Genomic DNA, 26922 nt, shown 5'->3' on the forward strand with positions numbered 1-26922 from the left:
TCAGTAGCACGCAGAGTGTTTATAGACATTGTTTAAAATAGATTAACCTTTGATTAAACGTTCAAAAAATGCGACCCACTTCTGTATGGAATTTGTCATTTATTCTACGTCTAAGTATTTAGTTTTTAATAGAAATTTCGTTCAAGGGATTTTCTACAGTGTTGTGTTCTACAAAGAACTGCAGTAAATCGGACCGGCTACATTTTTAAACAAAATAAATTTTCCTATCTGTTGTTTTAGGTGAAAACTGGCAATCGAGCTTGCTTGAGTCATTAAAGTTTCATGCTGCCAGGCAGTGTTCTGAGATTAGCCTTACTACAAGCAGATTATCTCGGCAGTTTTGTAAAAAGAACAACAAACAGCAGCCCGTCAACGCCCACGGTTTATAAACAGATCTGAAGCTGAGCACTTGAAAAATGTGGCTGCAGGCAATTACAAGAAGCACAGAGCCATGCTAAGAAGTAAGTGTGCATGACCTATTTCAGCGGAGCAATTTTCTACTGGCACTAAGTTGCCAAGTGCTTAAGCAATCAATTTTCTTGGGGTTCAGCCGAGCCGACATTCCCCTCGCTAAACTTTAAGCCTAATTGTAGTTTGGCGTGCAGGTATGCAAGGCCTCGTTGTGAGTACAAAAACAAGTCCAGGAAAACAAATCCCTACAGTAATCTTAAGGAGAAAGTAAGGCCAGTAGTTCAAACAGTGTAAAGCAATGCGGCCCAAAACAACACTATGACATGACTCGACACTGTTTAGGAACAAAGAATGATTTACGGTATTACCTTTTTTTTTGAGCATATTGTTGGATATTTTAGTGAAATGTGGTAGAAATACCAAGCCCATATAGAAGTAGGTAACAACAAAGAGTTATTCGCAACATAGAAAAACAAACATCCTCTAATGGGCTTTTATACTCTATTACTGCAATTTTTTTGCAGATATAAAAATATCACTTGATTTTTTTTACTAAAATGATATCTTCATCTGCGACAAAAATTTTGGAATTTCTGTCAATCTTACCTATTAAGCTGCTTGGATCTACAAAACTGTAGTCGAAGGGTAGGCCAGTGTGTGGGTATTCAATGGGGGTGTAGTACAAAAGGGAGCCGTCTGATGGAGCCAGCACCTGGGGGGTGGTTTGGGCAGAAAGACCATTCGTCATGATCGTCTGAAAAACAGTCAACAATCACAATTAATGTTTGCTAACTTTATGAGTTCATGAACTGAAAAAAACATGCAAATGTTGTTTCTATTCTTATAATGACTTAATTTGTTGATTTTTTCCTGTTTTTTTTACTTTATGGTAGCAGGATTAACCTTGCTATTATTATAAAATGCTTTTGGTAAACCCATTTTTACTTTATTTCATCAGACATTTTTATATTTATACCAACTTCCAAAAGACAAAATGATAAGTGCTGTTAAGATTAATCAAGGTTTTTAATAGTGAGCGTAAACATTTTGCAATAATAATATTAAATAGAAATTAACTAGAATTGTTTTTTAAACGTTTTCAGAAACATTATTTTATTAGAAATCAATACCAATGTAATTTCATAGTCTAAAATTTGAAATTTAATAAACTAAAAATAAAACATTCAGTGCAGAACAAATTTTACTGCAACATTAGGCTATTAACTAGAACTTCAAACTGCAAATATGCAGTGAAAAACATTTTTTTACCTGTCCATTTGGTAACCTTAGGAAGGGGCTGTTGAAGCTCATGAGGGGAGGTTGTCCGGGGGTCGGGGCCCTAATGGCCGGCCCCTGCAACATGTGGGGGCTCGTGATCAACTTTGGCTGGCCTGGAGGCAAAAAATAGGGATAGGATTTTATAATTTTGTACATTATTTTCGAAAAATAGACAATGAATAAAATGAACAGTGTTTTTAGTCAAAAACATTGACTTTGTTGCAAAGGCATACCAATATAATATTTAATATCTGACATAGTTTTTACTAAAGTGTTATTTTCTTGTCTACATTTTGGGTTATTTATTCCAACCAAAAATAGTCAAAATTGTAAAAAAAAAAACGTTTAAAAAATCATAAAAGATCACAGAACCCCAAAAAGCTCTGTAGTATCCAGCCCCTAATTAAGTTGCCATAGCAACCAGTTGTCTAGGAACCATAGCAACAGACCGCATAACTTCTATAGTTGTACCCTCAAATGCTAAAAATGTAACCAAAACTGCTAAAGTTTATTGTATAGGTGGCTGATATTGATATCAACAATTAGATGAATACAGTATGCACAAAATGAACACACAGCCACAGTCTTTTTTTAATTAATCTTTATAGTGAGTTCAATTGCCAGAAAAAAAACGATAAAACGTGTTATTACCTGGAACTGAAGAGTAATCTCTGTAGGTTCCATTAATGATGGCCAACTCCATAAGTTGCTTCTTCTTTAGTTCATCTTCCCCTTCCTATAGATCAATATGAAAGCATTTATTGAGAAATCACTTTTGTATCAAGCCGATGTTTTTACAGCACCCTTGGCCACAAAATTAATCCCAGGGTGTTAAAAAAATAAGCCGATGAGTTTACTGCATCCACAGCTTGCATAGAATGCATTACTAATTAATGACATCAATTTTTTATGTTTCTTAGCACTTGCACTGGACCCTGGCTCAGATTTTTCCTGAAGATAAAAGGCGACGTATTGAGACATTTACTAAATAACCTACATTATTTAGGTACACAAAAAATGATTATATGCTGCGCACTCATGTAGTCAACGTGAAAGCTTGAAATGTAAGCAAAGTACTTGCACATTTTGAATTGTAATTATTGTTTGGAAAATATATCTTCACAGGGGTTTAGGTAATGTTAATTGCAAAAAGCGTTAGGTATATTTAGTTATTTGCTACACATGGTTGGAATTTACACTCCATTTCACAGCAAAAACAAAAAACATTTCACAACCTAATTTTTTTTTCAAATATATTGAAAACTTGTTCAGTATCTTTATACCTGTAACATGCCAGAATTTTTAAACAACCAATTGATTTTTAGAAGAAATCCTTTAGGCAATGTTACACCCATTTATCACAATGCAGGAATTCATAAATTGTGAGGTTTTTTTCTACAAAATTATTTTATATTTTTACCAAAAAATTAGCTTTGCAGGAATATTAAAAAACTTGATACCTCCACTTCTATCTGACCACCAACATTTTATTAAACCAGTTGTTTTAAATTCAAACACGACTCACAGTGGGGATGAGCAGTTTGTTGATCTCCTCGATTGCTCGCTGCATCTTTACTCTTGCTCTGTTCTCTGTGTCCTCCACAGTGATGAGGACATGGAGTTCATCGCTCAGATGTTCCCAGTTCGGCTTCCCTCTGTTCATGTCCTCCTGGAATAAAATATGATGTTTAGAAAATGTTTAGTTAAACATGTGAGGCGTTTATTAGAGAAGATTGTTAGAAAATGTTTATTGTGTAGTTTAGGCAGGTTTATATTATTTCTGAAACAAAACAAAAGTTGAAAAAAGTGTATTTCTAAATATATATATTTTTCATTCTGAAACAAACAGTTAAGGACATTTGTTAGAAAAGTGTTTTACAAAAACATGTTTCCTAGAATAATTAGCCTGGTTGTTTTGCTACAAAATAGTATTTTACTTTTTGCAGTGCTACTGATTGCAACTCTAAAATGCTAATTTAAGTTTGGCATGTGTGCTTTTATTGTTTCTACAATTGTTTGTGCTGTATTTAAAGTTGTTTATTGCAACATACTTTATTGATAAAATGTCTTCTTTAAATCATTGTTTTAATTTCGTTTATTAGCAGGCAAATATTGAGTCTTAATTTTTAATTTTTCCCTGGGTAATTTTCAGCACATCCACACGGCAACTAGTACAATTTAATAGCCTGCTAATATTTCACCACCTACATACAATCTCCCATTTCAACAAGTTCAGGACAGCAAGGAATTTATGAGGGAGTGGGCCAACGTGAATATGTTGTAATAAAACTTATGTCAGCGCCTAAATATTTGGAGTTACGGCGTAAATTCCAGGCGGCATTAGCCTAGGGCCATGTCAGCATTACCTCGGGCATCCAGTGTTTGGACAAAAGGCGCATAATCAGGTTTGCTACGGTCAGCCGCGTTGACAAATTGACCGAAATTGACTTCTTTTTAACGCTGACCGTTTCGGAATATCGCTCGCTGCTGAACAAGCAAGAGACAACGAACATTTTTTTATTTTTTGCGTTAAATTCGCGCAAAACTAGATTTTACACCTTTTTGCATTTATGATTTTTGTTTTAGTTTTACAACTGTGTGCCATAGAAAAGCGGTGGGAAGCTATTTTTACTTTCTTGGTATTTCTGTATTGGAAAAAAATGAACAACAAGTTTTGGTTTTTCGACTTTTTTACTGGCCTTCTGCCTCATTAGTTTATTTGTATAGTTGCAAGACGCTAATCTAGGAAAAAGTGTTATTTTTTGTCAAATGCCCAAATGGTTTATGGAGCAAAGATTCAAATTTTTTTGATTTGAGAGATATTATGAAGGAATGAACCGACTTAATACGTCGCGGCCTGAGAGAATATTTAAAAAAACGCGGCGGCATCGCGGTGTCCATTGTTAAAAGACGCGAAACACAAACGGAAATCAACAACATGACATAAACCCAGCTTTACTTCCCTTCAACAGAGCAGCGGCGAAATGTGCTCGCCATCAGCAAAAACAAGAGACTCGACACTCGAGCACAGCGCCACGAACAAAGGGCCACTGTGAGCAAACAATGGACGCCGAAGCTTGCTTCTTTAGGCCAGCTCAAAGCTTAATTAAAAGGGATTGTCTTTCAGCGGAGCAGGCGCCATACTTGAGCGTCACTGAGGCGTAAAAAAACCACCCAAATTCTTTGTAACTCGCCGACGAGCGAGAAACGGAAAAAAGCGTTTCGACTGTGACGTCATAAAACCAGTGCCGCTTCTAGAACGCGGTTGGCGTCGGTTCGAGGCCCATTGAAGGGAATCGCTTAATTGTTTCGAGTGTCACCGAATCCGTGGAGCGGTTTGAAGTCGAAACAGCTGGAAAATCGCTTGAAAGTAGCTGGGTGAAGAACATGGTGAAACAGCAGTAATGTACGTAAATGTACAACGTGCACTCCCAATGCTGCAAGCTTCATGGATTCATTTTGATTCCGTTATTAAATCGACGAACTGCACACGATGGGAAAATTTCCAAAACAACATGTCCGATTGTTTTTGGAACAAATGGGCTTGGAGCTATAGTTAAGGAAACTTAAACTAGGGTCCGTGGACTTCTTGGGGGTACGTGGGTTAGTTTTTTGGAGTCCATGAAGTCCTTATGAAATCTTGATGTAGATAGCGTGTTAACTAACGCTTCGGCAAATTCTCCTTCAACGTATTTGGACTCGATTTCATGTTCATATTTGCGCTGAAGTTAGACAGAAAACCGCAGGATGTTTTATGACGTCATCAATTTCATACCGGCCCTAAAGCACACGAAGCAAAAACGTTCAAGGAGGTCCTTGGTGGAAAAAACTTAAGGCCTGGTGTAGTTGATATTTCCGATAATATCGGATCGGTGTCCGATACTAGGGTGGCCGATAAATTTCAATTTCATCTATTTCGCTTGTTCGAGACTAGTAATGACGTCACTTGGTATCGGATTGCGATACCCTTTGTTAAAATTATCGGGTATCGGAATAAAATGGATATCAACTACAAACATTCCGGAGAAATGTTGCAAAAAATCCACTTTGTAGTATCTTTAAGTTCGAGTTTGTTGCAGAATTGTATCAAGTGCTGCCACATCCTCTTTATCTTGCAAGCGTGGTCGTGACTTCGACGTAGAGCCGACAAAAATGCGCACATTGGTGCGTAGGTGGGAAACGCGATACGGGCCTTCTTAAAAACAATGGGTCGCTTTTTACGACATAATCGACAATTTCGATGCAATACACATTTGTTGCCAACGTTTCGTTAAATATTCATGATGCGTTGGGCTACGGAGACCCAATGCACAGATAGCAGGTAATTTGGAAACTTGCGGGCTTTCAAAGATGACAAAGATCCGATAATGCGGGAGATTATTTCGCAGATGTTAATTACTTTTCACAAATCTTAAACATCATTGTGACCGAGAAAAAACAACAGAAATGCAAAAGAAATATTACTAAGGGCCAACTAAGACTTTATTGATGAAGTAGCTGGTTTAAATGAGAGGTGGAAGCAAAATGTTTTTTTTGAATGCAACGCCTGGAAAAAGGGACATAACCAGATAAAAAATTGCGTTTTTCAACTACGTTTTGGAACGTTCCGGCATACTCTTATCACTGGATTGAATAAAACCTAAACAAAAAATACCACATATATCGCTAACGATTGCTAGAATCAAATATTTGTTGAAATGTTGATTATTGTATCAATCATGTCCAAAAAACATGTATAAATAGTCCATCTACGACTTTCAATATATGAAGCCCCGTTGATTTCCTTAACTTTAGAACCATAAAACTTGCCCCGCTCGAATAACGCCATTAGCGGGTATTAATAAATAATGAAGTTACTGTCCCCGGGGTTCGATCACTCAACCTCGGGAACTTAAGGGTTGCTTCATAAATTATGTCAAGGCACTGAATCGCTGACTGATGTATAATTTGGTGACTGTTCTGATCCGAAGCTATTGGATCATGATAATCTATTACTATTAATTTTGCAAACAAAACAACTGCGTACAGGTTGTACCGCGCTTTTTTGCACACTATACACACACTTTCCGCTTTCTATTAAAGTCATATTTTAGGTTATCGTACAAATCAAGTATTACTCGTTGTACTGTATAAACGTCGAAATAAGAACTTTGTAATTCAATATAACAGTGGTTCTCAAGCATTTTAAGCTTGCAGCACCAACAAGAAAAAAGTTCCTATAGTTATGAACACAGAAATATTAATCGTAATTCAATAGGATAGATTGTAGCAGCATTCACATCTCGCGTACCTGCTTGTAACACGAATTGGTTGGTTTTCCAAATTTAAAAAAGTTTCGCGGTACATTTAAGACCTACACGAAGAATGTAACTAATCTATAAAATAACCTGCCAATGAAGAACTGTCACGGTCTATTAAACTTAGATTTGTTTAACCTAGATGAACAGCGTCATGATTTACTGTGAAGTAAGACGTCACCTAGCGCATGCGCAGTGAGGTCCTTCTGTTGCCAAGGACATCTCGAAGGTAATCCAATTGCTCGTGTCCAAACAAAATACACCCCCTCCCTCCCCTGGGCCACGTAATCCTGATTATGACGTTTCATGCGTGGCGCGACGCCCTAATCGCTGCAACCGCATCGTTTGTGACGTTGACAATCGACAACAAGGCGGATTTGGAATGCGCGTGCAATAGACATAAGGATTTGGGTGCATCGAAATGCGATCGACGGAATTCAATGTTGTAAGAATATCAAAGCCCATACAGACGTAGTAGGCAATTTGTGAACGTTTCGAATAGATCTTAATATAATATTTGGATTTTAGTTAGACGTAGAATGAATTTAAAAAGCCATACAAAAGTAGGTAATAATTCTTAATTCATTTTCAACATGTGATACCTAAATGCTACCTACTTCTGTATGGGCTTTGATATTGCAACCTCCATATTTCAACCTATTTCAACCTCCAGCCATTACCTTAAGATTTATTCAAAACGTTCACAAAATGCTACCAAGTTCTGTATGGGCTTTGATATTCTTATTACGTTTAACTACAACCTCCAGTCCAGCCATTATGCTTCAGGATTTGTTGTAATTTCGGCCGCCTATTGATCGGACGGTTTGACAGCTTTTATTTGGATTTCGCGCGGATCTTTCTGGACAGGTTCAGCGCCCTACGAATCGTGACAACTAATGGAGGCGGATTATTATTATTGGACATTTCCTGTAATCGGTTTATGCGCTCGTCTATTGGTTTGAGGGAGAACAAATTAGGTTTAACGATTTTGAAAGGCTGTAAGTCGATAAACATCATCATTGAAAATCGCAATTTGCTGAATAATATGTAAAGTAAAATAAAACTTATGATAAAAAACCTAATATCCATATGTGTATTTCTTGAAAAAGTTTGTTTATTTAAAATATTTTTTATATAATTTACATACACAAAACGAATCAAAATCTTTGTTAAGATTTGCGTGAGGTGAATTAGAGGTAGACCTGACATTTGTAAGCCCTATATTCCAGTTCCATGAAGGATTCGCTGTTATTGATTCAATAGTCTATCGAATGTAAATTACAAATACATCCCGTCTCTGCATTTTAATAATGATCACCATCAATCCGAATCAATGCAGATATTGTTGGACCTGGCTTTTTAATCCTGACCCTAAGGTGATTTAGTCGGGGAAAAAGATTACATTTCAGATAACGCTTGATCTAATCGTTCAAGAAGGCCGGTCCAAAGGCTGCCTACATTTTCAGTCTTCGTAAGATCAATTTTGCCGCAAATATATCTTCACAAATCAAGAGGGATCGAATGTCGAAAAATAGAGGTCAAATAGCGAGAAACCAACGTTTTTGCAAATTGTTGGTTTGTTTAACAAGGTTTTACGAAAAAATTCAATCACAGACACTAAGAATTTGTTTTTTAATTTTTAATGTTTTTTTTTTTTTATCATTTTTTACTTTTTTGATGGTAATAGATGTGGCAGGGTTATAGAAATACAAGTTCGAGTTATGAAAAAACATGGTTTTATCTTGCTATAACACAAATTGCATTTAGGTTGCATTAGGGCTAGGTGTCCCCACGTTCTGACTACGATTCAAGTCCTTGAATGATCAATTTTCGGCGTAAACACATGCTTTTAAATCAAGGAAGAACAGATCTCAACAAAAACATTTCAACTAAAACAATTTTGTTACAAAAAAATGGTACTACAAATTAGCTTAACAAAAAAGTTTGTGAAAAACGCCAGAAAAGCCGTTTTACTTTTCGCTTTGAATCAGAAATTACTAGCTGGTTTGTTGACTGAATGCATTAGGGTTTGGAGTTTCCCGCTTTCGTGGCATTTCAAGATCGCCAACCTTTCGAAATTGACTTCAGCGGTTGACGATTCACATCTGGGTCGCTTTGAAACCTAATTTTAGCCGAAGTTCACAAGATTCAAGTTCGATATTTGTCAGCAACCATGGCGTTTCTCAGGTAATTGTGCCAAGAAACAGCACTTTTAGCATTTCAATCCTAAACCTCACACATTTGGAGGCGTGTAGCCGTCACATTACAACCATCGTTTCTTGTTATGTACGACCACACTTTCCCGAACAATTTTGCAAGCTTATTTTTGGTGCTATGCCTTGCGGGCAAATTGGACAAGGAGCTTGGTTTGCAATAAAGTCATTTCTTGGCGCTGCTCATAAATATTGATGCAACGTTTCCGCCCAATGTCATAACAAACACGTCACTTTAAAACCTGAATCATCTTTTCGTGCATATTAAAGCTTTTTGTAAGGTTTTTCTAGACCAGCGGTTCTCAACCAGTGGGCCATGGCTCAGTGTTGGGCCATAAGAACATTTGAGGTGGGCAACAGACCAAATTAAAAAAGCTAGATTTAGTTTCATTTGTGTCACTATATTTGATTTTACAGGAATAATGGTTTGGGGACGAAATAAAAAGGAATGTAAATTTATTGTTCAATTGCAAGTATCTCATTGATGCACGGTTGAATAAATATTCTATTTTGAAATACGTTCTGCTGTGTTTTGTTCTAAACCTATTTTACTGTTTTTTCTTTTGTAAAAATTTAGTGGGCCATATAATTTTTTTGCAACGTTAATGGGCCACGAACGAAAAAGGTTGAGAACCACTGTGATAAAGCCAAGGCCACCACATGTTGCGGAATATCGCTTACACTTACACTTGGAAACTAATCCTTATGGGTAACTTTGTTCACTATAAGGGCGTATATTTGACAAGGATAGAAAATGCTACATATGTTTAACCAATCTTAATGATTCTACTTATGTCTAAACAACCATTTAATATTTGTACTGTTTTAAAAAACAATTTATTGTATTTAAAAAAAATTACTAAAAAGCGTTTATAGGTATATCTCTGAGAAAGTAAAAATAACATTAAAGTAATGAAATAGTTCACGAACAAATAATCCACATCGAAACTGGATAATTTGTCGCCGAGTGTTAGATTTCGCAGAGTTCTTTCAGATCTTGGGACTAAAACTATAAGAGTCATTTTTTATGACAAACCGCGCAAATACATGCTTTAAAGTAGAAGGTAAATTCAACCATCCCTTATCAAACTTTTTTTCGCACTTCTATTAATAGCAGTTTGGTGGAATTTCGATATTAAAGTGACAACTTTTCAACGTTGCGTGCTCAATTATGTCAATGCTCAGACAGCTAACATTTCCAATCGAGCGTTACACAAAGAGAGGAATTGACCTGTGCAGATAGAACACAATAAAGTGACTGGTGTTAATCCTGGTGTGGCTCCATAACGAAGCGACGGGGCAACTTGTAGAGATAAATATTCCATCAGTGGTTCTTAAACGCCGTTCCACTATATTTTCCCGGCTCGCCAAAAAGTTTTCGTTAATTGTTCAATTGGAAATTATGTATTTTTACCGACTTTTTACTTCTCAAAACCGACAAATGCCACCAGGCTATTAATTGTCCGTTGCAAGACCATCTTAAATAGGCAAGACGATTCCCGACACGAGTTTCAACAAACATAACACGGGTCGATTTGTCGAAATATTGGGATTATATAGTTGGTTCGTTTTCAAAAGTACATTTTCCGCCATTCTGATAAACGTAAAAATCCGAATCTGCAAAATTTGGGTGAATGTTGCACTGAATATGTTATAAAATCGAAATCTGTTGACCCTTGCAAGATAAATGTCGACCTTAATTCCGGATTAGTAATAGCACAATAGTCTAGCAAAACGGGTATTTAGGATAAGACACTTTTTATAGACAAAGGATAACCGTATATAAAACAAGTAGAACACTCTGGCATGTTTTGCGCACCAGCTCGACTATGCAGAGCAGCGAAAACAAGCTGCAATATGTTGCTCACGTTTACTTAGCGGGACGCCTTGTAATTACGTTTTGCCGACAAGGCGTAAAATCGCCTGTCAATCTGCGTCGCGCGGTGTGCAGCAAACACATGCCTGTGTCGCCTGTAGCGTGTCGCGCTTAGGGAGGCTGTTTGCACCCAAGAGACAAACACGAGCCAAATAGTCGCGACAGAAGACATTTCTTGTTAAGCAAGTTTGCAAGCCAGCCACCTTGAAAGCAATCTGCTCACCTTATTAACTGCGCTTTAGCCTATTTCACCCATTGGACAAGTGGTTTTTAAACTGGGGTTCATGAACCCCTTGGGGCTGCGTAGGCTAGTTTTAGGGAAGGCCTAATTGAAGATAAGAGCTTAGGTAAAAAAGCGTTTTAGCACTGAATGTATTTTAACTCTATTTTAGTTCACATTGGTTAGACTGATTTTGTTCATGACGTCAATTTATGACGTCAGCCCGAAAGATTTCATGCCGACCGTTGTCCGTGCAAACTCCCAAACAAATGCATTTTATTCCACCACACGTTGCTTTTAAAAGTTTTTTTAAGCCACCATGAAGCATCGGCAAATACAGAAATACTTTTGATTATTGTCGTTCGTCCCTTCGACTAATTTTAACGCGAAATTGGTGCCAGGCTCATTTTAAAACTTGCCTAAAAACAATTCATGTACGTGTACAACGACTCTGGTTTAACCCTTCAGAATTCGTTGCTAAGTAATTACCTCGAACAGTTTGCAATAACATGTAAAGAGATCAGATCCCTATGACCATCTCTGTTTGTCATAGAGATCAAAAGCGGGAACAACTCTCTAACAACGTCCGCAAACCAGTCAAGGGAGTAAAAAACAAGTGCTTTTATTATTCTGTTTTTTGCGATTTCCGCTGATGCGTGTTATATTTAAATAGGACTTTTAAAATCGGTCTTAAAACACCGGTCAAATTGGTGAAAAGAATACTTAAAACACCGGCATAAACAATTGCGGTCATTTTGAAGCGGCTCTATTTAAAATAGCTCTTATGTCGCGGCTATTAAGCTTCAACAGCATAAAATGTGTTAAAAAAAGAAAAGCCGAGCGCAATTTCGAGATGCCCACGCAAAAACGGTCTTCTCATTTCGTCTTGCGCTCCTACCAGCACATTCCATCGCACGGAGAGGTGCTAATTTACTCCGCCTCGTATTTGTCCAAGGCCCGAGCCCTAAATCGCGACCCACTTCTAATGGCCTTTCTGACGTAACAAGCAGTGACAACAGGATAGCGCGAGCGCGGGACAATCTTCGCTCGCTTTAAACCAAAGTGCCTTAAAATCACAGAGCGACAGCGATTTTCGGGCCAGCAATTGTACGAAGCTATTTGGCGAATAGAAACGACGCCGTTTTCGCTTTACAACCCCGTTATTTTCCAGTCATAACCGTCAATGCGTTTCCTAACCACCACTGGCGCGGTTATTCGATAACAAGCTGGTTCTTATGGGAGGTTTACATATTTTGTTGAACCAGGTTAACTTCACTCCCATTCCTGCAACACTTCACAGCATTGCTTTTCTATACTTTCAACTTCATACACACTTCTTAAAAAACAAAAGTAACCAGTGTAGAACAGGAGTTAACGGAATATTCAAATTTTACATGACAATTCATTTAAGTTAAGGAACCTTTGCTGTCGTTTAGCCCATATATACGTTAAAAAAAACAAATGTATTCTGTTGTTTTCCAGAATAATGTTTCAAGTTCTGTTTTCAGCGAACATGTGCTAATAGCCTTGGAATCCAGAAGGCTACACCACAGTGTAGGTGGAATGTATGTTTAAAATGTTTCCACAGGTTTATGGTTAAAATCCACTTATACATAAAGACATAGACATAACATTTTTTATGATATATACAATCCAATGAACTGTATTGTATAATCTGGAGGTCCTAAGTAGTTGTATAGGTATCACATTCAATGTAACTTGGTACCGCGAAGAATGTCCACATTGCTTAAAAAGTGTTGATGCTAGGTGAAATTTAAATTATCTACATGTGACACCAGTTCGTTCAAACAAATTCTTTCACATTCTCACTCCCAACTTGTCATGGTTACCACAAAACATGACTTGAAGTCTAGTTCTGTGTGCTGAAACATGTGTGCCAGTGTCTCGCAAGCATTTGCATTCATGTGACAAGGTAGTGATAGGTGGTGTTAGATTCTGAGGACAAAAACATCTGGCCAACTTCAATCTTATCTTCTGGTCAATCTCACTTTCCCCGGCTAATGCAATTAGGTCGACACAATCTCCGTTTTGTGACAAGAGAGGGTTAATGTATTTAGCACAACAGAACAGACTTGCTCTAATTCCAATAGAGCCTTCACGATTTTAAATTTACAACGTTTTAAAATTTGCACTTTTTATACATTTTTTATGGTGCTAAGTAATATTTGTTTGGTACCTTTAGAGTTTTGCAAGCATATTAATTTGATTCAGAAACCAAAATGTTTGCTATCAAAGGACTTTACACCTTTCTATCTTTTTACAGAAGCATATTTTTACATAACTGTTAATAATTCAAAATTTTAACCTAGCTGTGTCCATATATTTTCAACATATTTTAATGAGTTATTATAACTAAAGTAGTACTGCTTTTATAGCCATTTCAACCTGAAATCAGCTTTGGTAGTAATATGTTTAACTTGCTATTAAGTATTGATGTGGTAGAATGGCCAGCAGCCCAAAATTTAAAGAGGTTTGTTTCTCTTTCCGGAGGACAGGAAATATGCTTGAACCCACGTAACTGAGTGGTACTTGTGCTGGCAATACTTGGCAAATACAGCACATTAAAATGCCACTGCTCAGTTTGGTCTTTATACATTGCTGTACTTTTAATTGAAAAACACAGTTTGTAGATGAACACAAAAATAGGCCCAATATGAAGTTTAAACGCAAAATTATTATTACACATTTGGAAAAACGCCTTATTAGTTATTTCCTTAAGCATTTTGTTTCTTTTGACTTGAAAAACATTTAGAATCCTATGTAGGACTTTTTTATGTAAGAAAAAGTTTTTTTTGTTTTCTTTTTTAAACTTGAATTTAAAACTTTTAAATTTGTTGCCAAATCACCTTCTTTTTGTCTCTCATCGATCCTTTTCCTCGAACCATGATTTTGCATTTTGTTTCTTGTTCGAGCTGTTTTGCTGTAAGGCCTCTTGGTCCAAGCAAACGTCCCACAAAGTTGTACTAAAAAGTGAAATATGAAGCATTTGACTTTTTACAGACAAATAGCAGCATTTAAAAGATAAAATAGCAGTAAAGTATGATCATTGGTATTTATAGATTCTCATCAATTTAGCTTTTACAAAATGTTTTTTCTTCAAACAACTTTTTTTTTATAAGGCAATATTTGTTGTGATTTGCATAGTAAACAATGTATTGCAGATGATGCAAAACTTACCTTTTTCCAATAAATTTTAACAACAAAATTACTGAAAACATTGGGTGAATTATACATTTGGGTGGACATGGTAAAATATGACAAGACACAATGTCAGATGTTTAATTAATGGAGTAAAACTGTCAATGCTATCTCATTTATGTCACAAAATACACCACAAGTTATTTTTACTTGCCGATAGGGAAAAGTGCCAAATTTAGACCTAAGTAAAACATCCTTTTGCCATTTTTTGATTCGTGTTGAAAAGGAAGCGTTAAATAAAGGGAACAGGAAAGTTATAGAGAGTGAATGAGCAATTCAGTGTCTGATCACTGCCTGCATTTCCTGGGAGATGCCATTTACATTATTCACAACTGTCAGTAGTCGCATTGCTCGCATGCTAAGTTGTTGGTGGGGAGCAAGGACAGAAGTTACCGGCAAAAACACAAGTCCAAACATGAATAATTGATTTTGGTCACAGTTATGTTTTACCTTGTTTGTGGCAAAGCGTGTGGTTCGGCTAGCAATGAAAAAAGTAGGCCATTGGCTAACAAATTAAAAGTCTAAAAGTTTGTGAATTTTCCTAACATTTTAAATTATTGTTTTTTTATAGTTTATTGATTTGAACTAAATCTTTAGAACAGATTCCACTTGAATAACTTTTTAAGCAAAACTGATGATGCATTTTGCGTAACGATAGAATTCTGCTCTTTTTGAATAAAGTTGTTTTAGATCTTTTTTATAACCTTTGTGGTTCTGTTTGGATCAGCATTTTAGTTGCTGAAAACTTGAGTAAGAACCAAGAAAATTTTCCAACTATTTAAAAGAATTTCTTTTTTGTTTTATTTTAATGCATTTCGGTAAAACAACTGCAGACAAAATTTAGAGCTTTTGTGAATGCATTGACATTATATAGTGTGTTCAGCTAACAATGGGTGTCAAAAAATTAAGGCTGTTATCTCAAAGTACTGATCAAATATCATTTTTTTTTACCTCTGGGTGATCCTTAACAGGGACGTAGACTTTCTCGGTGAGGGTGAGGGTGGGACCAGTTGGTGGGGGGAGTTCGAGCGGTTGTTTGTCTCCGTTTTGGAAGAGAACTGATCGAACTTTCACAATTTCTAAAAAAAATTAACAATTTGCTAATTTCACACATGGCAATATTTTTGGGTAATTTTTACACAACATAAAACATATCAAAGTTCATTGCAATTAAAAACTAAACAATAATATATTCCAACTTTAAAACAACTAAAATTTGAAACTATTACTTAAAAATTTAAACGCTTTCCATCATTTTTCCACTACACAAATTTAATTTTGTAAACCACATAGTTATTTTTTAAGTTAACCACAAAGTTATGAAAGTATTTATACATTTTAAAAGAAAAAAAAACAAACAAATAAATAGTAAAATAAATGAACAATTATTGTAAGCAAGGTCCTTTTCCTCATACTTTTTTGTGTGTATCACCAAATATGGTTTGAAGCATTGTATGTGTCACACACTGGGTGATATGTTTGAGGTCAAATTTTTTTATGATTTATTTGAGTATAAGCCAGACAAAGTGTAGTGGGCGTGTGGGTTGGCACACTCATAAAACCAACTCAGTCAATGAATCAAGTATATATTTGGTTTAGGTAAATATTCAATCACAGTGAACAAACAAAGTGTAAAAAAACGATGTTTTTACACCACCTAAAATACATTTATGCCTATAAACTAAATTACATTTTGAAATATGAAAATAATTTTTTAAACTTTTATTCGTGTGGGAATATCCTATAATTCTTTTAAAATGTTTGGTTTTAAATATTGTCTCATATATGTTTGCAGGTAACTTTATATAGGTTTACATTGTTGCAATGATATCAAGGGGTGCAAAGTCTATTTCTAATAACTCTTGCGGAGTGCTTGATCTGATAAGTGACATTTATTACTTGAAACACATCATAGATGCATTTAATTGCAATTTGATTAGGTTAAGCAATTTACCAAGGGGAATTAAAGACTCTTTAAATGTGCATATGGCCAATGTTAATTTCCTTCAAAGACACTTTGGCTTTCCTTAAAAGCAAAATAAATAGTAGGGTCTGCGAGAATTTAATAGAAAAATTGCAAAAGCTTAAATAGCAGATTATTTAAAAAAAAAAATTTATCTTTTGATATAAAGGCTTTAGTTTTTTCACATTAATTGAGATCACATGTTATAACTTGGCGTCTGATGGCCATATTGCTGGATTGATTTATTTGTGTGATATCAGATGAGCCGGATATGGCATTAAGGAAATGAGTGGGCAGTTCTAACTCTACTAATAACTTGAGTATTCATTGTGTAATGGTGTGCAGATAAAGTTACACTTCAGTTGCATACAATCGTCGTAACACTGCACAACATATGGTTGTTGAAACTGAACAGTGCAATATTTTTTTGAATGCTTATAATTATCATTTTAAATCTTCTAAATTTAGAACATCTTTTCACAAATAATTTACATTGAAATTATTGAAGCAATTTAAATTGTTATTTGTATACCAATGTTTTAAAAATCCATAAATATATATATACTGCTGTGTTCAGAAAACAATAATATCAAAATTGTATATGCAAATGAAATCAAGTCAAACCAAATTTGCAGCCCTGTAAATTCACTTTTAACTTTGACATTAATAATTGATGGCATAGTGTGAAATTCTCTGCTGACAAAACTGAGTTATAATCGATCAAATTGCTTGCACATTGCCAACAGTAATAACATCAAAACAAATTAATATATTTTTCCAATGCGTTTTGCTGAAATTTGTTTAAATAGTTAGGCCAAAAAAATTTGTAAATGTAGCCAATTTGCTTTAGTTAATATATGGCTTATAAAAATGAATAAAAAAAAAACTTTTTATGATGGTGTTCAATTTCTAAGTTCTCTTACCTTCATCTAATAACCTCTCAACATGTACAAAAATGCTCGGGTAAAGTTGACATTGTTTTTTGTCCTTGAGTAATTGCTGCAGGTAATTAACCCGTTCTTTTGTCTTCTTGTCCAAATGTGAACTTTGGGGTAAACTTTGCAGCATGGCTGCTGTCGTTGACGCAATTAAATTCGACGCAGAGTTACTACTACTGTTCATGGACCCCATGGGTGATTGGACCCCATTGCTCAACTGGGGCAAACTGTTGGGAACCGATACAGTTGGCAAGGGGGGAGGGGGAAGTCCTGCTACGGACATGCTCGGTAAAGGGTTTACGATCGAATGGCTCGTGAATCTTTGCTGCGCGTTGTCGATCTTGAAAGCCAAGTCGGGAAACTGTTGCATGTTACTGAAATTCATGTTTTATTTATTTATTGCACGTCGGCGTCTCTAGCATCGTTTGCAGTTTGGTTAGTGGAAGATCGGTTAGCTGAAATTGGTTAATGGCACCTACAGTTAGTATCTGGAAATAAGGAACATCTTGTTTTAATCTTGTCTCAACGAAGCCGAAATGGCCCTTTATAGCACAAGAACACAGCTGCCAATTTTTTTTTTCACTGTAAAACCCATTAAGTAATTCCCAGGAAATTCACACTTTGGGGTTATTTGGGTTAAACAACCCAATTTAAAGTCACTAGACTGTAACTTCTTGCTGGTATTCAGAGCGTAAAGACACGCATATTAATCGCTACAATAACAACACCTTAACACGCCCTTAAATCCACGCGCCAAGTTGCGATAAATTTAAAACTCTAACGATTGCAATAAGCGCTGGTTACCGCAAGGGCAAGTAACATGCCCTCCTATTTGAGAGAGCGAACTTTCACACGAGGTCCGGTACAAATTGCAGACTGGCTGGCAATTCGACCTTCTAACGTGTTTGTAAACAAAGGGTACGTCTGTTGGCGACGAAAAAGCAATCTTGCACTTTAAATTAGTCGCCAGTTTGCCGTTTCCTAATACAGAGTATACGTCACCTTAATACGAGGAATTATTGCAACCTATAACAGTTTCACAGCTGATAAAAAGCGGTTAATCACCGAATTAAACGCATTTAAACAGATTACTATCAAAATTATACTGTTATTTCATACCAACATATAAGAAATAGTGTCAACAACTATATCAAACGAACAATATTACGACATATGCTTACTACTAAACTAAGATAACAAGCAACGATGTTTCAAACTACACTAAGTAGTAGTGTATGCCAAAAATTATTTAGAAGAATTTAACTTGTTTCGTGGCTGATTTAAACTGTTTTATCGCAATTATACAACTAACTGATCGTATATAAATGATGGAATTTATCGAAATCTGGCGTCAGCTATTTAGAAATAAAAGGCAGATTGCCTTCGTAGCTAGAACTAACAAAAGCAAATGCTTACAAAAAACTAGGAAAATAACTTAAACTGCGCTACTCGTAAAAACCCAACATACTAAAGCAAAACTGAACCGCACACGGTACGAACGGCCAACGCAGAGCTATTCTGTTTGCCAACAACTTCATTATTAGCCGGCGTTTCCTGCGAGCAATTGCTGGCGACAACGTCAGTCGACAATTGAAGGCAGAGCGGCCCTTCTCTTAGCACTACTCTACAAGTGAAGTGCTTGGCTGCGATGCGTTTTTCTTAATCGCGCGTCTCTCTACCTAGCTGTGAAATGGAGCCAACTATGCGCTGTCGTTTCTAGTTGCTTATTCATTGGGAACCGCTTTGCTAAGCCATTATACAGGCCGGGCCTCTTTTTAAACCTGTTTTGGAACCATTTTTGTAACTTACCGGCCCCTAAACAATGGTTAAATTAGTAACCTTGCTGTATTTTTCGTTAAAACTTGTCTTAAAAAGCTTTAAATCTTGGTTTAAAAAGACATCCTTTCGCCCTTTAAGTTGGCCAATAAAAGTGGCCAATGTTGTCTGGTGATTCAGGTTGCAACACGAGTGCTTAATGGGATTTTAAACTGACTACTTTGCGGAAATAAATGACGTACTACGTTCAGTAGACCAGGTGTGTGCAACTATGCACAACATTGTTTCAGTTTGATGTTGATTGATAAAAGGTTGAGCTTACATTGAAACTTGTGCAACACATAAAAGCTAAAGCGGCCTAACGTAAATAAAAAACTTGCCGTAAAAAAAGATTATTATGATGTTTTAAGACCACAAGTCCACAAGGTTATTCAGACACTGAGTTTATGCGAAATAGTCTTTATAGTCAGCCTAAAAAACAAAATCTTTAAATTAAAACGAAGCTTTTGGGTAAGCGATTTTAAACTAGTTTTTTAACCTTTTTACAATAAATTTTACCAAAGGAACTCAAATAAAGAAGGACAGATTACAAAAATCTATTTGGACGTTTTATTGCGCATTTGGGAATTTTTAATTTGGATTTGTGCTTACCGAGATTCGGTAATTATAGAAACGTTGATACATGTGACAGATTTGTAATTCATCAATAATTTATAAAGTAACCTGTCATTTTCTTCGATGCAACGGCTAAGAAACACTGTGTTCTAGGGAAATACTTAGAAACGTCCAGCCAAACCTTTGTAACGTGGGTTAATACAGAGGGCCACTAATTTGGCCTAGCTATGCACTAGGGAAAGACTACTGTACTATATATGCTTAGGTTAAATTTTAAAAATATATATTCAAAATAGGAAGCCCGTGGTTTGCTTTTTATTCCAAAATGGTCTTAGAACTTCTTTTAAACATGGCTGTAATTTTAAGAAATACAAACACGGGCCAGTGGTAATGTGCAGGTGTGTGTTTTATACTGAAGTTCTTTCGTAAATAAAACTGATTTAACATTACTTTTTAAGCACTACCCTTTAACACATTTTTTTTTTTAAAACTGATTTTAACATTACGATTTAAGCACTACCCTTTAACACATTTTTTTGCATAGCTTCTTAACGGTTTTGTGCGATTCCAATGTTTATACACATTTCTTGGTTTATTTGTGAGCTGTGATTGATAGGTGTTTCTGTAAGTTGGCGAACGTCAAATTCAACTGTTGAAAATAAACAAAAAATCTATTCGAAACGTTCACAAGGTACTATCAATTTCTGTATGGGCTGTGGTATTCATTCTACGCCTAACTACAACCTCCAGCAATTTCTTAAGATTGATTCGAAACATTCAAAATGCTTCCTTATTCTGTATGGGCTGTGGTATTCATTCTACGTCTAACTACAACTTTCAGCCATAAAGCCTAAAAAACACTGGAGTATTGCAAGCATGCGGATTGCGCAAGTGTGGTTCGAACCAAACCGAAGCGTCGTAGTTAAACTATGCAGAAACGCATCAGCCGTCCTGTCTCGGCTGCGGAATTACCGTGGCAGGAATTTCAATCTCAAGCTCACCTCTTATCTCATAAACAGCGCCAAGGAGCCGAGGCGCTTTTAATTACAGCGGAAACCTGTGATTTGAGGCCGGAGTCGCTGCTTGTGAGGGCTACTTGTGTCTGCGTCCACATGTGATGATTATAATGCGATTAATTTGGACCGTAGACGCCAACGCCATGTGTATCGCCGCAACGGAATGCCCCACGCAACCGCGTTGGAAGCCAAAGACTTAACCTGGGTTTGGAGCCTTTTGTACACAACACCGTTTAAACCGAATTTGTATACTTTTTACATTGTTTTGTTTGCTTTGTTTTAATATAACGTGGTTTCTTCAAAAAACACACAAGGGTTGCAAATTGCATGATAAGGGGTTTACAATGGAAGGCCGGTTTATTTTCAAGCAGGTTCACGGCTTTTTTAAACATAGGCGGTCTTAACCGACATTTTTTTTTTTCAAAAATCTAAGGCGAAAAATTCTCACAAAATTATTGAGAAGTGTTACTCATTTATCATATTTTACGACCATTTTAAAAACAATTGCATTCATTTTTTCCCCATTCTGCCCTTTTTAAAATATTCCTCATATTTGGGCTCCAAGTGCATTTAATTTGCCAAGATAGCGAGAAAATGGCGTTTAAAGGTGTAATTCGTCTCGACACCGGTCTTAACAGCAGTTGTGTGTTTTTCAAGATCTGGCGTGCTAAGCTTGTAATTGTTTGCAATTTGAATTGCGAAGCGTTGTTTGCACGAGAGATTAACTACGGTTTCGTTACACTTATTTACTGCGCTGTTCACAGCATGTACACTGTACAGGGTAACACCGACTAACCACTGCGCTGTAAATCTGTAATTACGGTTAGAACTTGGAGTAAGAATCAATGCCACAAAATTTCGCTTTCAAAATTCAAAGTATATCTAAGTGTTGTAATGACTTTAGTCAATAACTTCACTTAAGTGCACCTTATTCGCTCAATTTAAATGACTTAACTTGCTTTAGTCATTGATGCAAAATTACTTGACTTCTCTTATTGTGTTAAATAACTTGAAATTAAGTGTTTTTATATTTTTTAATAAAATTGGTTTATTTATTCCACTTTTTGACATACAATTTAATTGCTATACTTGTTGCGTTTTGGTTCTTTCTTCGTTGAAATGTTGCTCATTAACAAACAGGTTTGCTAATTTTAAAAGCATAACGTTTTATTTGTATGTCAATGACTTGACTTAGAATTGACTCCATCAAACACTGACTTGACTTGCTTTTTTTGCAAATGACCTGACTTGAACTTAATTTATTTTCCAATAACTTAACTGGGCTTAGACATTTCAAAATGACTTGTTTGCGACACTGGTATATAAACTATGAAGAATGCACTACTTTTGAACAAAATTTTGACCGGCAAAATGCCCTTTATTTTAATCGCAGGCCAGAAAGAATGAGGAAATCAAGGAAACGTGCCTAAAGCCTTGCTATGTACGCATTCCTTCATAAAGTTTCGACACCTAATTAATGAAGTGTAACCGGAACGAAACTAGCTGAAGTTGTTTGGTTGTTTCGGGAAATGCGCAAATTTTTAATGTGCAGCACCCTTAGTGCACTGAGTCACATTTCCTTAAGCGATAGACTTTGTTATACACAATGCACCTAATCGATAAAGTGTTAAAAACAGATGTTTATTAGGGACAGAAATAGTATCCTAAATTTATTTTAATCGTCTTTTAAAATATAGCTGTAACCACATACATGGTTATTGTTGCATAGATAGATTAAATCCTTGCGGTATTTTTAAATTTGCGAACGATTACGAAAAATAAATCTAAAAAACGTTGACAAAGTGCTTCTCAACGAAAAACCCATTACATATTTCGGATAACCCATAACATTCCCTATAGTTAAGGTAATTTACCCGAAAAATAATCTTTCGCAAACTAAAATTTTAATTAACATTTCCAAACACAGCTTCCTAAACTGGGGGCCACAACAACGGGTTTGGGGGATGTGGGTAAAACATCTTATCTTAAGTTATACTGTTTGCAACTTTTAATACGAAAATGTAAACACAAATCGAGCACAGTCCCCAACTGAACTGCACATTGCCCCAACAAATGTGTGCGGAAACAGCATTCAATACTTCCAAAATGCGAAGGGTTGCGAAAAGTTTTAAGAAATTAAAGAGACGAAAGACGGAAAAGAAAAAAATGGTAGAATTTGGAAATTCCTTCTTAACAATAAAACACTAGTCTTTATAACCTTTTTACCATGGTAATTCCCAACTCCCCAACGCCCCAATTTTCACAAACCCGGCCCATTTACGAGACGAGCCTTCAGCAATTTGCACGCGCCACCCCGGTTTGTGACGTCAACAATGCCGCACCCCACAAGAAGATGACGTCACGAGCATAAATCACCGTCGACTTTCACCGACAGCGAAAAACTACAAATCGCATGTAGTCGAGATCTGTTAATCTACAAGCTCAGAGTGGTTTGATCTGCTGGAATGGCGCACTTGGACCACCCTGGATGCTACGACTACGCTCGGTCGATCTTCAAGTAAATAACTTCGCTTTTCTTGTCGAGGATTTGGATGATTTACGGCCGCCATTAGGCGCGCAATAAATTACAAGGCTGTGCTGGCATTGTGCTTTGGGATGTCGTCGACAATTTACCACTTTCGCAAGTTAGTATCTGAACAATAGTACATTACAAAGTACTGGTTAAGATGCTTTATGCTGTGGCCAATGCGAAAATACCAAGGAAAGAACGGCATTTCCTTACTTTGAAGCAACATCCTTACGCCCTTACTTTGAAGCAACATCCTTACGCCAATTTGACTGTTTAATATCATTTTTGATAAAAGAGTAAAATAGAGCCTATACGGTTTCTATAATTGTCTAAGGTTTCTATAGTAAGCTCCATTTTAATCTTTTTTTTTAGTTTTTAGATCTTTCCTTTCATGTTATAAAACTTTATCTCAAACATTTCATAGTGATATCTTAATTTCAAGCTGTGTTCCTTTAATGTATGGCCGACTGTAATGTTAGTCTGGGATAACATTGTGCAAAAGACGATTTTTGTGTATGAATCTTGTGTCAAATTTGTGAATGTACTTTTAGGAGGCTTTCATCGGAGTGTTTATTCGAACACGATTTCCATAAACCCTAAACCAGTGCTTCTTAAACTATTTTTAGTTTTGTTTACCCCTAGCATCTATCTCCAGATTTCTATTAACCTCTTATGGTTGGTTCACCCCTGCAAAAATTTTGTTTACCCTGGGGTGAACCATTCACCCGTTTAAGAAACACTGCCCTATCACAGCCAAGGACATCAGAAAATAGCTCAACCTAAAAAACGTTTGCCCTGGAATAAGTTCAAGCGACCGAACAAGGAAACGGGTGTTTTTTTCTGTCTTGTTTTTGCCTCGAATCAGTGTGTTGATTCTCAACTTTCATATTCCACCCAACGGAACATAAATGTCCTACGAATTCACTTTAATATTAAAGTATGTAGCTCAATAGCGCCACTGTATTTTGGTGGTTGTATGTCAATGCTGCGAAGGCTCTTTTGTGTATACAATGTATACTCGCGATATATATGAGTGTAAAGCACACAAGCTTGAAGTTTGTTTTTATGAACCTTTTTTGGTTACGTTGCAACATTTTAAAAGGATGCAATAAAAAGTTGCCTGCATGTGTAATAGTTTCTTCTTCCGCCAAAAGTGAAAAAGTTTCATAATTTTCGTGAATTTTCATGTAGAAGTTAAGAAAATGTTTTGCTAGTTTTGTTGTCGGTTAATTGTCAAAAAAAGCAGAATTTGGTCAAATTTGGCTAAAAATACATAAAAACATCATTTGTTGTTTTTGTCGTGAGATTTTTTGGAAAATTACAATACTTTGATTTCTCTTTCTCCCAAAAAAAATTTTGCTATTTTTTGCGTTTCCGGTGACAGAAACATTAAAAAACCTAAAATCACAGCATGTTAAACAACTAACCTTCGTCTAAGATGCGGTCGACGTGCATGAAGCACCCGCTCAAGCCCTGGATCTGCTTCTTATCCTGGAGAAGCTGCTTTAAGTAGAGACACTTGTCCCGCATCTTCCGATCATCCTCACTAAGAGCAACTCCTCCTCCGTTGCCATGGTGATTTGCTCCACAGGAGGCGCTCATTCCACTCCCGGAAGAAGGCGAGGTGCTGCTGCTTGGGGGACTGATCAGGGGGGTCTGCTGGTAGCCCAGGGGGGCCTTGGGTAGTGCAGGGGGTGGGGACTGTAGCATGCTGGGCGGGGGGAGGCTGCTGGCCACTGGGACGCCGCCCTGACCCGCCTGGGCCAGCAGCTGGAGTTGAACCGGATGCATAAACTGTTCGTCGTGTATCGCTGTGGGGGAAACACCGACAGGTTGAAACTGCAAGGGGCAGGGGAGCTGCTGAATCGCCTCAATCTTGACGTTTTATTTTTGCCGCTGCTGATTCGTTAGTTCAAGCTGTTGCTGGTTGCTGCTTCTCTCGAGGTTTGGCGCCCTGCTATTGGTGCGCACGCTGATCACGTGACGGATTAGTGGCCAATGGGAAGGGGCGACAGGTTTGGGGATTGAGTTAGTAGTGATTAATACAGATCGTTAATGATGGCTAAAGCTCTGCAAAAACAAATTAACATGTATGAAGCGTATAACAATGGTTATCATTGGAGCATAATAGTTGGAGGTTGTAGTTAGACGTAGTAAGAATATCAAAGCCTTTACAGAAGTAGTCAGCATTTGGAACGTTTCGAATAACTCTTTATTCACGTCCAACATAGCGGGAAGGAACCCAATGTTTAACATGTGGTAGAATCGGTATGTCGTTATGACAGAATTGGAGGTTATAAAAAATATTTGTTTTAAACTGTCAAAAATGCCACAATTTTTTGTTGCATTCTGTGCAGCTTCTGAAAAAATCTTCAGAGGAATTCTGTCCGCTAGGGGCGCTCAAGTTCTACATCTTTCCACAACCGCTCTGTTTTGTTTTGAGATTTTGAATCAAGTGCTACTCAACTTTTGCCAGAGCAATTATTCTGAATACGTACGTATTTTTTTACAAAAAAATGATCAGGCGTCTTTAAGATAAAGCAATGCCAGTTTGAAATCTGTATAAATTTCTTTGCTCTGGTAAAGGAAGTTAGAAATCTCCTACACACAAATTGAAAATTTTTAAATGAAAAAACAAAATTTTATAAATGAAAAACAGTTGAAGTCAACAATGTACGAACTCCAATGATCTACAAGTGCGATTCTTTTTTGTGAGATTTCAGGAAAAACACTTGCACAGCCAGAAACTCGTAAACCAGAAGTTTATTTACGATGAAAATTTTTATTTTGATACGGGCCAAGTTTGTAATTCCACAGGATTTGCCTGAAAGCTGATTAAATAAACAGTTAAAGAAACAAAGAACTATTTTTTGCCGCACATTTTTTCACGATTTTTGAACAGAAAGCCACAACAAAATAAACTAACCTTAAAAACATTGTGAAAAAATGTTTCGGAAAAGGATTTCTTTTTAGAGAAATACTTGATATCTCTTTTTTTTACATTCTTATGTTCAATTAGCCGCCGTACATTTTCTCCACGAACAATTTCTCCAACGCCTTGAACAATTTTGTCCAAAATACGACGATTTTTTGCACGATTTTCGGATTTTACGCGCATTTCTCCGGCCAAGGCGCGCTAGATTGCAGCTTTGGCGCTTTGCACGCAACAAATTCGCGTCTATTCTTATCAAACAATCGCGATCGCGATCGGGTAAACAAAGCACCACTATGCTCTCACAATCGCGCTCTCTTTCACACAAAGAACTTATTTTTCTCGTGCACCACTTTTTATTTTATGTACCCGTGACCGATGTGGTTCATCAGATTAATTTGAAGTTTGAATATGTTCTGTGCATTAGGCCAGGAGAAAATACGAATGAGCATTCGGACGATTCTTTATTTTTTTTTTTTTAACAAACGACTTTAATAATCTGGATTTAGTTAAACAGCCGATGGAAATTCGTAATTTGGAAATTTTCAAACAGATAAATAGAAATTAAAGTAGTCGAAAAAAACACTCAGGTTATTGAAAATTTCAATTCTTCAAAAAGAACGTATATACATAAATAC

General features: G+C 36.5%; 1 protein-coding gene across 1 annotated transcript in view; it reads right to left on the minus strand.

Annotated features, from left to right (window-relative positions):
- The window catches only part of LOC146138906 (KH domain-containing RNA-binding protein qki.L-like), a 28972-nt gene extending 3554 nt beyond the window's left edge, over window positions 1-25418 (minus strand). The window contains exons 1-8 of the mRNA XM_083394731.1: window positions 24780-25418; window positions 17401-17802; window positions 15466-15593; window positions 14163-14279; window positions 3215-3358; window positions 2341-2425; window positions 1681-1802; window positions 1018-1165 (exon numbers count right to left, since the gene is read on the minus strand). Coding sequence (XP_083250857.1) covers window positions 1018-1165; window positions 1681-1802; window positions 2341-2425; window positions 3215-3358; window positions 14163-14279; window positions 15466-15593; window positions 17401-17802; window positions 24780-25143 — 1510 coding nt within the window. The 5' untranslated portion in view covers window positions 25144-25418. The remainder of the gene's footprint in view (window positions 1-1017; window positions 1166-1680; window positions 1803-2340; window positions 2426-3214; window positions 3359-14162; window positions 14280-15465; window positions 15594-17400; window positions 17803-24779) is intronic.
- Between the last annotated feature and the right edge of the window lie 1504 nt (window positions 25419-26922).

Source organism: Ascidiella aspersa, chromosome 7 (genome assembly GCF_963924565.1).
Source record: "Ascidiella aspersa chromosome 7, kaAscAspe10.2, whole genome shotgun sequence".
Classification (NCBI taxonomy): domain Eukaryota; kingdom Metazoa; phylum Chordata; class Ascidiacea; order Phlebobranchia; family Ascidiidae; genus Ascidiella; species Ascidiella aspersa.